At 39.2% G+C, this 13,840-nt stretch overlaps 1 protein-coding gene across 1 annotated transcript in view; it reads right to left on the minus strand.

Annotated features, from left to right (window-relative positions):
• The window catches only part of LOC126188880 (dnaJ homolog subfamily C member 7), an 86,914-nt gene that overhangs the window by 18,559 nt on the left and 54,515 nt on the right, over positions 1 to 13,840 (minus strand). The window contains exons 7-9 of the mRNA XM_049930546.1: positions 13,559 to 13,723; positions 5,356 to 5,521; positions 5,126 to 5,272 (exon numbers count right to left, since the gene is read on the minus strand). Coding sequence (XP_049786503.1) covers positions 5,126 to 5,272; positions 5,356 to 5,521; positions 13,559 to 13,723 — 478 coding nt within the window. The remainder of the gene's footprint in view (positions 1 to 5,125; positions 5,273 to 5,355; positions 5,522 to 13,558; positions 13,724 to 13,840) is intronic.

Genomic DNA, 13,840 nt, shown 5'->3' on the forward strand with positions numbered 1-13,840 from the left:
CTGGGTTATTAAGACAGGGACACTCAGAAAAGAAGTTGGGCCTGTGTGAACGTGGTTGTGAAAATTGTTATCAGCTGTCACACACAGCTAATATAAACAGAAAATACAATGTGTGCATTCCTGCTGTTAGTCCTTTTATGTAGTCCATGGAAGATTCTAGACCATTAGGTGTCACGCCAGTGTTCTAAGGTAACCACACACCAGCACAGATACTATATGCTCTCTGATCGTATCAAGCTAGTAGACGACATTTACTGACTAGCTGCATGGCATGTTATTTGAAATAAGAAGGAGGAGTTGAAAAGCTAATCACAAAAAGCTTAACCACTCATTTTCAAGGATAAAATTATCACAGTTAAGAATTATTAACTGAAGTAACATTTTCATATAAAGTGAATTACAAATGTAAACACAAATGTAACATATTTTCAATCAAATGCCTAGCAGTTTTTCAGTCTTCTACGAACTGATGTTCCGGCTTTATAAAGGATGCATACAGATACTAGATTTGTGTGTTGCAAACAATTCATTAAAGAAATAATAACAGTGTCAAATCTATATCTACATACATACTCCACAAGCCATTGTATGGTGCATGGTACAGGGGACTTTGTATCACTGCTAGAAATTTTTTTTGTCCTGTTCCACTTGCAAATAGAGTAAGAGAAAAACAACTGTCTTTATGCCAATGTATAAGCCTTAATTTCTCTTATCTTTGTGGTTCTTATGCAAGAAGTATGTTGGTGGCAGTAGAATCATTCTGCAGTCAGATTCAAATGGTGGTTCATCAAATTTTCTCAATAATGTTCCATGAAAATAATGTCTTCCCTCCAGGGATTCTCATTTGAGTTCATGAAATATATCCATAATACTTGTGTGATGATCTAACCTACTAGTCACAAATCTAGCAGCACATCTCTGAATTGCTTTGGTGTCTTCATTTAATCCAACCTGGTGGGGATCCTAAACACACTAGCAATACTCAATAACTGATCGCACTAGTGTTTTCGATGCGGTCTGCTTTATAGGTGAGATACAATTTCCTAAAGTACTCCCAATAATTCGAAGTCATTAATTCACTTCCTTACTACTGTCCTATGTGCTCACTCCATTTCAATCACTTTGCAATAGTTTGCCTACACATTTTTAACTGATGTGACAGTGTCAAGCAGCACACTACTAATGCTGCATTTGAATATTACAGGAGTGTTTTTTCTAGTGGTCCACATTAATTTACATTCTTCTAAATTTACTGCAAGGTGCCACTCATCACAGAAACTACAAATCTTGTCTATGTCACTTTGTATCATCCTACAGTCATTCAACAGTGATACCTTCTCCTACACCATAGCTGTATAAGAAATCAGCCACAGACTGCTGCTTACCTGCTCCATCAGATCATTTATGTATATAGAGAATAAGAGCAGCCCTATCACACTTCCCTGGGGCACCCCTGATGATACTTTGTATCTCATGAACACCCCCCCCCCCCCCCCCCCCCCCCAGAGGACAACAGATGGGTTCTATTACTTCAGATGTCTTTGAGCCAATCTCATATCTTGGAACTTAATCTGTATGATAGGACTTTTAATTAACAGCCTGCAGTGGGGCACCGTATCTAATGCTTTCCAGAAATCTAGGGATATGGAATCTGCCTGTTGCCCTTCATCCACAATTCACAAGATACACAAGAGAAAAGTGCCTATTGAGTTTCGAACGAGCAAAGCTTTGTAAATCGATGCTGATTTGTGGACAAACTTTTCAGTTTCAAGGAAATTTATTATTTTCAAATTCAAAATATAGTGACAAATTCTGCAATAAACCAATGTTGAAGATATTGGTCTGTTAACTTGGAGGTCCTATTCATTTACCCTTCCTGTGCACAGAAGTCACATGTACTTTTTTCCAGACACTTGGGACTTTGCTGTGGATGAGAGATTTGTGATAAATGCAACTAAATAAGGGGCCAATGCCCTATGACACTCACTGCAAAACACTACTGGGATTCCATCTGACCTGGTGGCTTACTTGTTTTCAGCTCCTTCAATTTCTTCTCTACACCAAAAAGACCTATTACTGCATGCTCCGTATGGGAGTCCGTGCGATGGTCAAACAACAGAATGATCTTCCTGCCTGAATCATTTCTTAAATGCAAAATTTAGGACTTCAGCTTTCCTTCTGCTGTCTACTGCCACACCAGACTGGTCAACAAGGTATGACTGGATAGAAGCCTTAGAACCACTTTGTGATTTGACACAGGACTAGAATTTTCTCTGCTCTGGTTATCAGCGAGATCTTTTGCTAAGGTATGACAGTGGTAGGTGCACGCTTCATACATCCATCTTTTTACAGACACTTGAATTTATACTAATTTTTGCCTGTCATCATTTGCATGTTTTGTTTGGAAGCAAGAGTGTAATACTGTTTCCTTCCTCAGCATTTACAAATGTCCATCACATTGGAACTAAATGATGTGCGCTTGCTGTCTTAGTGGGATGTTAACAACTGATTATCTGATCTTTCTAGCAAAAATACTCTCCGAGTCTTCTTGATGGATTTGCTAACTTTAGTAACCACCTTCACTAAGTGACACGATCACTATGTCACTCTGTCAATAAGGTCAGGCCTGTTTGTAGCTACAATGTCTAAAATATTTCCAGTGTGCATGGGTTGTCAAACCAGTTGCTCATGACAGTTTTTGGAAAACATGTTCCAACCTAATTCACAAGACTGTGTCTGTACTACCTGCAATGAGTCTGCAGATGTTAGAGTCTACAGTCTTGAACCAATGTTGCATGATATGGTTATTTCCGCACTAGAAGAGAAGGGACATACTTTGAATGATTCTGAAAGTTTCACAGTGGAATCAGGTGGCCAATAAAAATTCTCCAACAATTAACTTGAATTCACTTACGCCTCTCACTTGTGTCCAGGTAAGTTCACAGTCTGACTCAATTTCAACATATATAGGCACAGTATTTTTATTGATTTCAATGAACACTCTTCAATCTGACACTGCACTGAATCACACTGACAGAACAAGACAAACTTGTTTTTTCTGATGACATTGGCAATTAGTTGTTCACTGCAGCTTAGTGCAAACATGTTAGATTCTTATTTCCTAATGCTAGGAGAGATATATGGCTTTTTAGGAGGTTATTCATTGGCTAGTACTTGAGTTACTATCAATTAGGAGGCTGTACACCATACACAATTGTGTATTTTGTCTCCTCTAATATGACTTTTTGATGTACATTCCATGCCTAGCTAAATATTTCAAAAAGCTTTCTACTTCTGGTTTCAGCCAGCTCTCAGTCCCAAGAATAATTTGAGTGCAACAACTTCTATGCAGGGCAGTTAATTGAGAAACTTTGTTACAAATACATTGACAGTTTACTGTTAAAATTTTTGACAGCCACACATCTTTACTTTGAACTGGTTTGATTTTGCTCTTTGCATATGAACTTGCAAGTGTTCAGAGGACCTCAAACTATCATCACTAGCCCAAGAAACCCCAAGTGCACTCCACAACCACACTGCTACTAGAGTAGCTGCTTCCTGTATGTTGTCCAATTCTGACTTATCTTGATAAGTCCCACAATTCTCCACCCCAAAATGCAGGTCCTGAAATTTGCAGTCAACACTGTCACAGAATCAATGGAGCCTTTAGTTGAGATCCTGCACTCATCTCCAAACCAAAGGATCCTGATCAACACTGGGTATGATGCAATGAACTGTGAGCTCTGCCTGCACTGCCCTACTAAAACGAAGCATTGAATAGGTATGACAACATTAAGCCCTGCCTTATTCCCTCCATCCCTATTTTAAATTCAGACACAATGAAGTTCTAAGTTACAGGTCAGTAGTTTTTTATCATCACTACCAGTTTCAGTTAATAACCATCAACAGAATATGAAGGTTCACATAGTATTTATACATCATCTCATATCAATATGGTAATGTTAATACAAGCATATCAGAACTGCTGAGTATGAAAAGAACAAACTAGTACCCATACTCTGGGTACTTTCTGAGAGCAGTTACCAATTTGTTCTTTTGATATTCAGCAGTTATGACGGGGCTGTATTAATAACATTCCCATACTGATGTGACATGACATGGTACACATATAATATATAACCAGAACTGGTAATGGTAGTAAAGGACATACAAACAGCTATGTGTCGCGTTTTATAAAGTACTGAACAATGAACTCAAAATTGGAATATTAAATACCACAATTTAAAATGTATTCACACACGAATGCACTATCACATCAATGTTTAACCACTGCTCTCGTTCAGAAATTTGTGATATTGCAAGTAGCCCTGTGCTGTAGGGACTGTAGCAGGCCTGTGTAGCCCATATGAATATGTTACAGAGATGCTCAGGGTTTTCGACAGAAAGGCTATGTTCTTATGAGGTCCTGTTGCACAAATTCTGAGAACAAATATTTGAGAAGCACTGTCTAACAATTCTCCTGCTCCATGATTTATCTTGCACAGGAATCATGATAATCCAAATATGAAAGATCAGAATGTGTGTTCCAAAATATAGAATTTTCCCCTGTACTCAATATTTCTGCATAATTAATACAAATATGGAGTAAATACAAAGCCACTAATATTAGAAAGATGTACCCTCTACCATGCAGTTGCAGTGGAGCAAAGTATATTATATGCTGATGTACAAATGTGATCACTAAACACAGAAATGTCCTAAAGTTTTTGCCTCCAGGTTAGTTCAGACTGATAACTGCCACCTCACTAACACCATGCGATGTACTGCATTGAATCACATTGAGAGTACACGATGAATTTGTCTTTTCTGATGACATTGGCAATTAGGTTTTCACTGGAGCTTAGTGAAAACAGGTTAGATTCTTATTTCCTAATGCAAGGAGAGATATACAGCTTTTTCGGAAATTATTCATTAGCTAGTACTTGAGTTACTATCGATTAGGAGGCTGTACACTGTACGCAATTGTGTATTTTGTCTCCCAGCTTTAAACCTTAATGCTGTGACTAAAGAATAAACTGCAACACAATAGTTACTCATAATAATAATAATACTTCAGGAAGCAGTCTTTAGCTCTTTCATATGTATCTAAAGGCTTACTACTAACCTGGATGATGAACCAAAGCTCTTTTGCGATAAGCTTTCTTTATTTCATCTGTGGATGCGTTCTTGTCAATGCCCAGTATTTTGTAGTAGTCTTTACGTTTGGATTTTTTAAGAGCTAATTTGGCTTCTTGTAATAGTCTTCTGTTCTCTGAAGATAAAGCAAAATGTACAAATATACTCTTTACTTATCACAACATATCTACAAAATTTTAATAAAATGTATGTACTAACCTCTGCTTTTATCCATTTTGCAAACATTTTCATAATCACGTACTGCATCTTCATATTCACCTAGTTCCATATAGTTCTTCGCTCTTCGTAGCAGAGCCTTTAAGTAATTAGGATCCAATGACAGTGCTGCTGTGCAATCTGCTACAGACTCATTTAACCTCCCAAGCTGAAAGTTTTGAGGAGGCAGATTATAACTTCAGCCATATATAAGGCTCCTGAGACACTTCTACTAACAATAATAAAGAATGAAGAGGGAACTATAAACAGAACACGAACAATTATTAGCCATTAAATAGTGCAACAATAAAAATTTTAATTCATGACCCACCCCTGTATCCTTACTGTTCTGCTGCTCCTTTCATCACATGTCACAAATTCTTCAGTGAATGGAGCTACTAATTTCTCACTCATGTATTTGCTATGCTATTTATCCACAAAAAAAATCTATAATCTACAGCTGGAAAACACAACTCTGCAATATGCAACATCTCAATATTTTTACTGACCTGCTTTTAAATGCTAGTAATCCCAACAATGTTTACTTGGCTACAATGCCATTTCTGATGCCTGAACTTTTAAATGGTTTTTGGCATTGTTTTACGAGCAAATATTTGTGAACTTAAAGACATGTACTGGAATTATTTCTTAAACTAATTGCTACCCAGCAAGTTACATTGATGATGTATGGACTAATCTTGCGTGTAACATACAATATCTTCTGTAATTGGATGGATAAAAAAAGGTGCTAGCAAGCGGTGGCTGGAGAAAAAACATATGAAAGGTATTATAGTTTGCAAGTTTTTGTACAAAGTGGCTCTTTCTTCTGGCAGAAGGGTTGAAGGGGAAGAAAGACGGGTGACTAAAACGGACTGGGAGGTTTAAGAAAAGGGATGGAGTTTGGAAAAGTCACCCACAATTCCAGGTCAGGAGACACCTATCAAATGGGATGAGAAGGAAAGACCGACTGTTGAGGACTGATCTGTATGAGATTTGAAAAGCTGAGAGCTTAAAGGTGGAAGATACTGTAATATGAAAGACAGAGATTACTGCTAAAACATCATGGACAGGTTAATATGAGCAGAAAGCTACCGTATTTACTCGAATCTAAGCCGCACTTTTTTTCCGGTTTTTGTAATCCAAAAAACCGCCTGCGGCTTAGAATCGAGTGCAAAGCAAGCGGAAGTTCTGAAAAATGTTGGTAGGTGCCGCAACTAACTTCTGCCGTCGAATATAAGTAGCGCTACACAGACATGCTTTGTAGGCACAAAGATAAATACTGGCGCCAAAACCTCTGCATCATTAAAAAAAAAAGGGCGGAAGACGAGCTTTTTTTTCTCCGCCCCGAGTTTCGACCACTGCATTTTCATACATTATCCAACGAAGTAAATACAAATTCCGTATTGTTCATCTTCGAATGTATTAGAATTTCAATGTACTACGAAAATCCGACTGGCAAGACTGTTTGGGATGTTTTTCAATATGGCCAACTCTACGTTCTGAATTTTTTCCTACCTGTGAGAAGAGATGGTTGCTAATAGTAACCTGATGAAATGTGAATCACAAGCAGTATTCTCTTCACCATTCACCATAAGATAATACGAATATAAACATTTTGCCATGTGTTCTTCCGTGTTTGTTGCTATCTCATTTAAATCCTGTCTGCCTAATAAGCTACGAAACTAGAGTGAGACAACAGCAAACGCGGAAGAATACACTTATCGTGTCATGTTTATATTCGTATTATTCTTAGCCTAATAGTGATACCGTCAGAAATGAACCACGGCAACTGACTAGATTTTTAAATCTAAGATGACTAATTTCTGTGCAGAATTTGATGTACTAAAGAAGCGGCCGCAAAGATTTTCAAACGGAGAAAAATTTTCGCCTAACTCTCGTTCAGAACATGTTCTATCATACGCAGCCTATTATTTGGTTCTTGTTGATCATTCTCAAAGAAAGCAGCAGTGTAAGTAACAACAAATAGCAATCTCTTGACATTGCTTCGCTAATGAGACGATTCCTCTCTTTTTAGTTGTAAGCGGCGGTAGCACGCACAAAAGCAAGCCATGTCGCGAACGGCGACAGGCCATAAACACGCACTATCAGAATGCGACAAACAATGCATGACACAGTACAGTGATGCATTTTCAGCTTAGAGTGACTTTTTTTTCTCTCTCTCTCTCAAAAAAAAAAAAAAAAAAAAAAGAGTGACGTAAACACCTATAACAGAGAAAACGGCACGTATCAGATCAAACAAAATAAGCAATCGATTCAAACCAGACGAAGCACGTGAAAAAGGAAGGGTACCCGTATAAATACGGACGCAGCGCCTGACGCATAGCAATGGCTACCTGGTAAAGCTTACGACTCGAACCAAACTACTGTAGCTGTATCGTCATTCATTCGACCTAAATTGTCTCTCATATTACAATGGACCAACTTTGTTTCGATTTGGAGGTGCGCCCTAAAACTTTTCTCTCCCCTTGAATTTCGAGTCTCAAATTTCAGGTGCGGCTTAGATTCGGGAAATCTTTTTTTCCTTTGTTTCGAGTCTCATTTTTCAGGTGCGGCTTAGATTCGAGTGCGGCTTAGATTCGGGTAAATACGGTAAGTGAATTTTAGAGGCGGGAGAAGGATGGCTAAAAATAGACAGGTCAGAAAATGAAAGATGTAGAAAACTAAAAGGTAGTGAAGAAAGGAATATAAATGCCGAGAGTGAAGAAATTAACATACATTAAGACCAGGTGGGCAGGGAGACCCAACGACGCGTTGTAGCGCCAGTTCCCACTTGCGGACTTCTGAGAAACTGGTGTCTGGGGGGAAGAACCCAAATTACACTTGAGGTCACAACTGTCATTTTTTTTGAGTATGCCCTGCAACAGAATGCGTGTGTTGCCAGTATACACCCTCTGTCCATTCATCCTAAATGATAACCTGGTGATAGTCATGCTGATGTAAAAGGCTGAACAGTGTTCACACAAGAGTTGGTATATGGTGTCGTTTCACTGGTGGCTCTCCCTTTGAGATCATGTTTTGCCAGTTAAAGGGCTGGTGTAGGCAGTGGTAGGAGGGTGCTTAGGGCAAGTCTTGCAATGGGGATGGTCACTGGGGTACGAGCCGTAGGGTAGGGAGATGAGTGCAGAAAGAGCCAAGGGTCTGACAAGGATACTGTGAACATTGGGAGGGCGACAAATAGCTGGTCTATGTGTGGTGGGTAAAATCTGACAGAAAGGACTTCATTTCAGAGCATGATTTTTGAAAGTCATAGCCTTGTCAAAGTAACTGGTTAATACATTCAAGACCAGGATAATATTTAGTGACAATTGATGCACTCCTAAGCTGTTTTTTGGAGGGGTCAGCAATACCAGGATTGGATATGATGGCCTGGGAAATCTGCTTTTTAAATAGGCTGGCAGAGTAATTGCATCCAGTGAAGGCCGAGATGAGAATGGTGGTCTACTGCTGTAAAGAGTCTGTATCTGAACAAATATGTTTGCCTCAAATGCCAAGGCTGTATGGGAAGAAATGTTTGACATGGAAAGGATGGCAACTGTCAAAATATTATGGGAAGAAATGTTTGACATGGAAAGGATGGCAACTGTCAAAATATAAGTATTGTTGTTTGTTAGTAGATTTAATATGAACAGACGTGTGAAGCTGATCGTTGGTGAGGATCAGATCAATATCAAGAAAGTAGCATGGGAGTCTGAAGAGGACCATGTGAAATTTAATTGCGAGAATGTATTAGGAGATTCCAGGAATTTTAGCAGGTCACCTATCATGAATCCATATGGCAAAAACATCATCAATGTATCTAAACCAAACCAGAGACTGAAGGCTTATAGGTCTCAGGAAAGGCCCCCTCCAAGTCACCCATGAAAAGGTTGGCATAGGAAAGAGTCACCCTGGTTCCCGTGGCTGTACCCCTGATCTGTCTGTACACCTGCCCCTCAAAGGTGAAATAGTCGTTGGTAAGTGTAAGGTCAACTAAGGTGAGCAGGAAGGATATCATGAGGGCACTGACTGAGGAAATGGTCAGCAGCAGACAGATCATGTACATGGGGGATGTTGATATAGAGGGAGGTGGTATCAATGGCGACAAGCAAGGTGTGTGGTGAGAGTAAATGGGCATCAATTTCAGATGATATAGGAAATGGCTGGTGTCTTTCATATGGGAGGCAAGTCTCTTCTTTACTATGGATTGCAGGTGTTGATCAAGTAAGGCAGATGTACCCAGCAACTTGGGACAAATAGACTGATTGGGTTTGTGCATCTTAGGAAAAAGGTAGAAGGTGAGGGTGCATGATTTGGGTAGGGTAAGAAGTTCTATGGACTAAGGTGTTAGTCCTTGTGACTGACCCGAAGTTTCGAGGAACTGCACGTTAGTCTCAATCACAAGGATGGCATCTTGATAGCAGATGCTGTATGTAGAGATGCCGGACAGCTGGCATAGATCTTCACTGATATACTACCCTCGGTCAATACGAGTGGTAGGTGGATAATGATGGAATCCTCAGCTTTTATGGAACAAAGAGCATGCAGTTCTGCAGAGAACAGGTTAGGATCATGTTGTAGGGACCTGAAAAAGGGTTGTGAAGCAATGGTGGATAATGATGGAATCCTCAGCTTTTATGGAACAAAGAGCATGCAGTTCTGCAGAGAACAGGTTAGGATCATGTTGTAGGGACCTGAAAAAGGGTTGTGAAGCAATGCTGGGTGTGAGAAATTCTTGGAAGCCATGTAAGGGATGATTTTGAGGTAGTGGTTGTGGATCTGTTGGGATCGTGATTGGAACTGTTCAGGGCAGGCGTCAATATCAGGTTTTCTGCTGGAATGGTTTTGGAATTGGGTTGCAAAGTGACATTTCCAGTTGACATTGTGTGAACGAAAGTAAGTCCTTCACCAAAGCAGCTCGATTAAAGGCAGGGTTAGGGCTGAAAGTGAGACCCTTGGATAATACAGATAATTAAGGAGGGAAGAGTGTTTTAGACAAATGTTTGAGACTATTTCACTGTTATGACTGTTTCTTGTGACATGTTATTACTGGTCTGGAAGCGATGGTGAGGCCAGGTGATGTTACGGAGGTTGGTCAAGCTTGGATTTTAGGGGAGGAGTGCTGGTTGATGGTGTAGCTATTAAAGGAGCTGTAGAGCAACAGGAAGGAATACACCACTCTTGAGGCAGTTCAGGAGAAAGTGGGACAGCTTTCTGAGGTGTAGTCTAACAAGCTGTCACAGTCTGAAGTTTGCTTGGTGGATGATACCAACAAGGAAACATGAGGGGCAGATAACAGCAGGATTTTCTAGGAGAGAAGCCTGGTGGAGTGAAAATTGGCAGATGAGGCATATAGGTCACAGATTATTAGGGTAAGTGCAAGAGATTGTTGTATTTGAAACAGTGAAAGAGGCTGGTATAGAGAAGGATTACATCCATATACAGGGACTTTCAATTTTAGGCCTTTGGGACTAACTCCAAGGGACAAGCAGGTTTCAAGAAACAAATCTTGTCCAGTGCAGTCCCCAACAAAAAGTCTTTCCTTTTCATCCCATCTACTAAGTCTCCCCTGACCTGGGATTCTGGATGACTTTTCTGAACTCTACTTTTCCTATGCCTCACCTGGCCTTTTCCATCACCCCTCTTCTTCCCCCTTAACCCTTCTGCCAGGAGGAGGAGCCACCAGTTCTGAAAGCCTGCAAACTGTAATAACTTTTATACATGTATTCTCCTGCCACCACTTGTTGAGTAGATTTCATATCCATCCAGTTCCATTATATTTTCAAAAATTGATTATTTTAACTGATATAGAATATCTTCTGGAATTTTGAAAACTGAGTGAGGTTTAAATTGTTAGACAGGGCATCTTATTATGTAAGCTTCTCTAAGAATTTCAACTAATATCTTACTGTATTTAAGCACATCTAATGCACACTTCTTTCTACCATGTGCAGTATACAAAATTAAGGTTTGCATAAGATTTGATGGTGCAATTCATTCAAGTACAAATTAAAATCTATCACTCCCTGGCATTATTATTGAAATTTAGGTGTTGTACCTTACCCCATAATGAATTATTGTAATTCTCACTTTCATTACATAACATTTGGCCTATTACTGTGTAATGTGTTTCCATTAGGTAGTCACAAAAGAGAAGGCAAGCAGAGAAGAACATTGTACGACACTGCTTTCAAGTGTAAAGTAAATCTTTATGCTGAAAAATATGGTAACAGGAGGGCAGGAAGAGAGTTCAATGTAGCTGAGAATACCTACACCTGTGTCATACTCCATAAGCCACTTAATGGTGTGTGGTAGAGATGCTTCCGTTACCATTAACTGATCCTCCTCCCTTCATCCATTTGTGAATCGTACATGCGAAGAATGCTTATCAATAAGCCTCTGTATTGGCTCTAATCTATCGAATTTTCTGATTCTAGTCATTACATGAGATATACATGTGAGGAAGTAATACGAAATACTTGCTTATGGAAAAAATAGAAATCAGCATTCCGTGACTCGAACTTGGGACCTTTGCTTTTCGCGGGCAAGTGCTCTACCAACTGAGCTACCCAAGCACAACTCACGCCCTGTCCTCACAACTTCTGCCAGTACCTCATCTCCTACCTTCCAAACTTTACATAAGCTCTCCTGCGAACCTTGCAGAACTAGCACTCGGGGCGTGAGTCATGTTTGGGTAGCTCAGTTGGTAGAGCACTTGCCCGCGAAAGGCAAAGGTCCCGAGTTCGAGTCTCGGTCCGGCACACAGTTTTAATCTGCCAGGAAAGTTTCGTAACAGTGCACACTCCGCTCCAGAGTGAAAATCTCATTCTGGGATTTTGGAATTTGTCTGTGAAAGGAGGGTGAATGAACAACCAGTCACTAGGACACCATAAGAAACAAAGCAAAAGAGGAACCTATGATTCTTAATATACTGTGGTAACTGTTTAAGGCTCTCCATGGTGGGGTTAATCGCTGTATGAAACATGTGGGCTTATATCTACAAAGCTGTACAACAGTATGCCAAGTGCTTCAATAGGATTTTGAGAAGAAATTTCAAGAATTTCAGCTTTATGTCATCACCCTTCAGAAAAAGAAGAATTTTTAGATGGGCCAAATAGGCAATGCTGATGAGATGCCAATTTGGTTTGATATGCCATGTAATTACGCGAGTGACGAGAAGGGGACAAACAAAATTGCTGTCAAAACATTATGGTGTGAAAAAACAGCATTTAACTGTAATGTTGGCAATCACAGCAGGTGGGCACATACTTCCTTTTTCTTAATCTTCAAAGGGAAAACAAACCCCAGGACTCCTAAAAATGAAAAGCTGTTCCTTGATGATGTCATTCTTTGAAATCAAGAGAAGGGACAGACGACAAACTTTAATGGTTGATTGGCTCCGAAAAATATGGAAACTCTGTCCTAGTGGGCTTTCCAAACTATTGTCAAAGCTTTGTCTCAATGCATTTTGCATTTATTTAACTGATGATGTAAAGAAGAAAAACCACAGCCAAACCAGTGACCTTCATATCATTCCTGGAGGAATGACTTCCATGTTACAACAGCTGGATGTTAACATAAATATACCTTTTAAAAGTTCATTAGGAATAATACAAATAATGGTTTTGTAAATTAAGCCATGAATTGAATCTGACAGGAGAAATTAAGCATGCTGCACCCCACATATTGCACACTGAGTTTTGGCTGCCTGGAAAAGAACTGAAGCACCAACAGCTATAAAATCATTCAAGAAATCATGTATTTCAAATACTCTGGATGGCAGTGAAGATGGTGTAATATGGAACGGCACCAAGGATCATGGGGAAAGAGGAAATGAATCTGCTTTTGACACAGACACCTTCAAGGATACCAGCAGTGATGACAGTGATTAATGATTATTAACACCTGTAATTTATGGTATGTTTGTTAGCATATCTTGTAGGTAATCACATTAGACATTCTTTTTTTAATAATGACTGTCTCAATTAAAAATTATTATTGTTTTGATAGTTCATGTATACATTCATTGCTGAGTGAAATAAATTTAACCCCTCAGTGATAAGCTAAGAGCTCCTTTTATGATTTTTATTTTTATAACTGGGGTGTGTGTTACATTCAGTGGCACATCAGATTTGCACAAATATGGTATTTCATCACCAGGTTAATTTAGATCAACAAATGTACCACTCAATAAAAATAAAAATCTTACCTTTGAACACACTGTTGCACGGTTAAAATACAATTTTGCATTTGTAGAGTTATTGTATGGGTCAATTTTCAGTGCTTCTGTGTACAACGCATAAGCTTCTGCTAGTTTATTTGATTTGAATGCTTCATTACCTTCCTCTTTTTTCTGTTTTAGCAACTTGGCTTTCTGAAAACACAACAAAATTTATCTAGAAAGAAAAAGTGTACTCAAAGTTTCAAAGGCTTACTATGTGTCTACATAACAAGAAAATTATCATGAAGATTTAATTTCAGAACACATATA

This window comes from Schistocerca cancellata, chromosome 5 (genome assembly GCF_023864275.1).
Source record: "Schistocerca cancellata isolate TAMUIC-IGC-003103 chromosome 5, iqSchCanc2.1, whole genome shotgun sequence".
Taxonomy (NCBI): domain Eukaryota; kingdom Metazoa; phylum Arthropoda; class Insecta; order Orthoptera; family Acrididae; genus Schistocerca; species Schistocerca cancellata.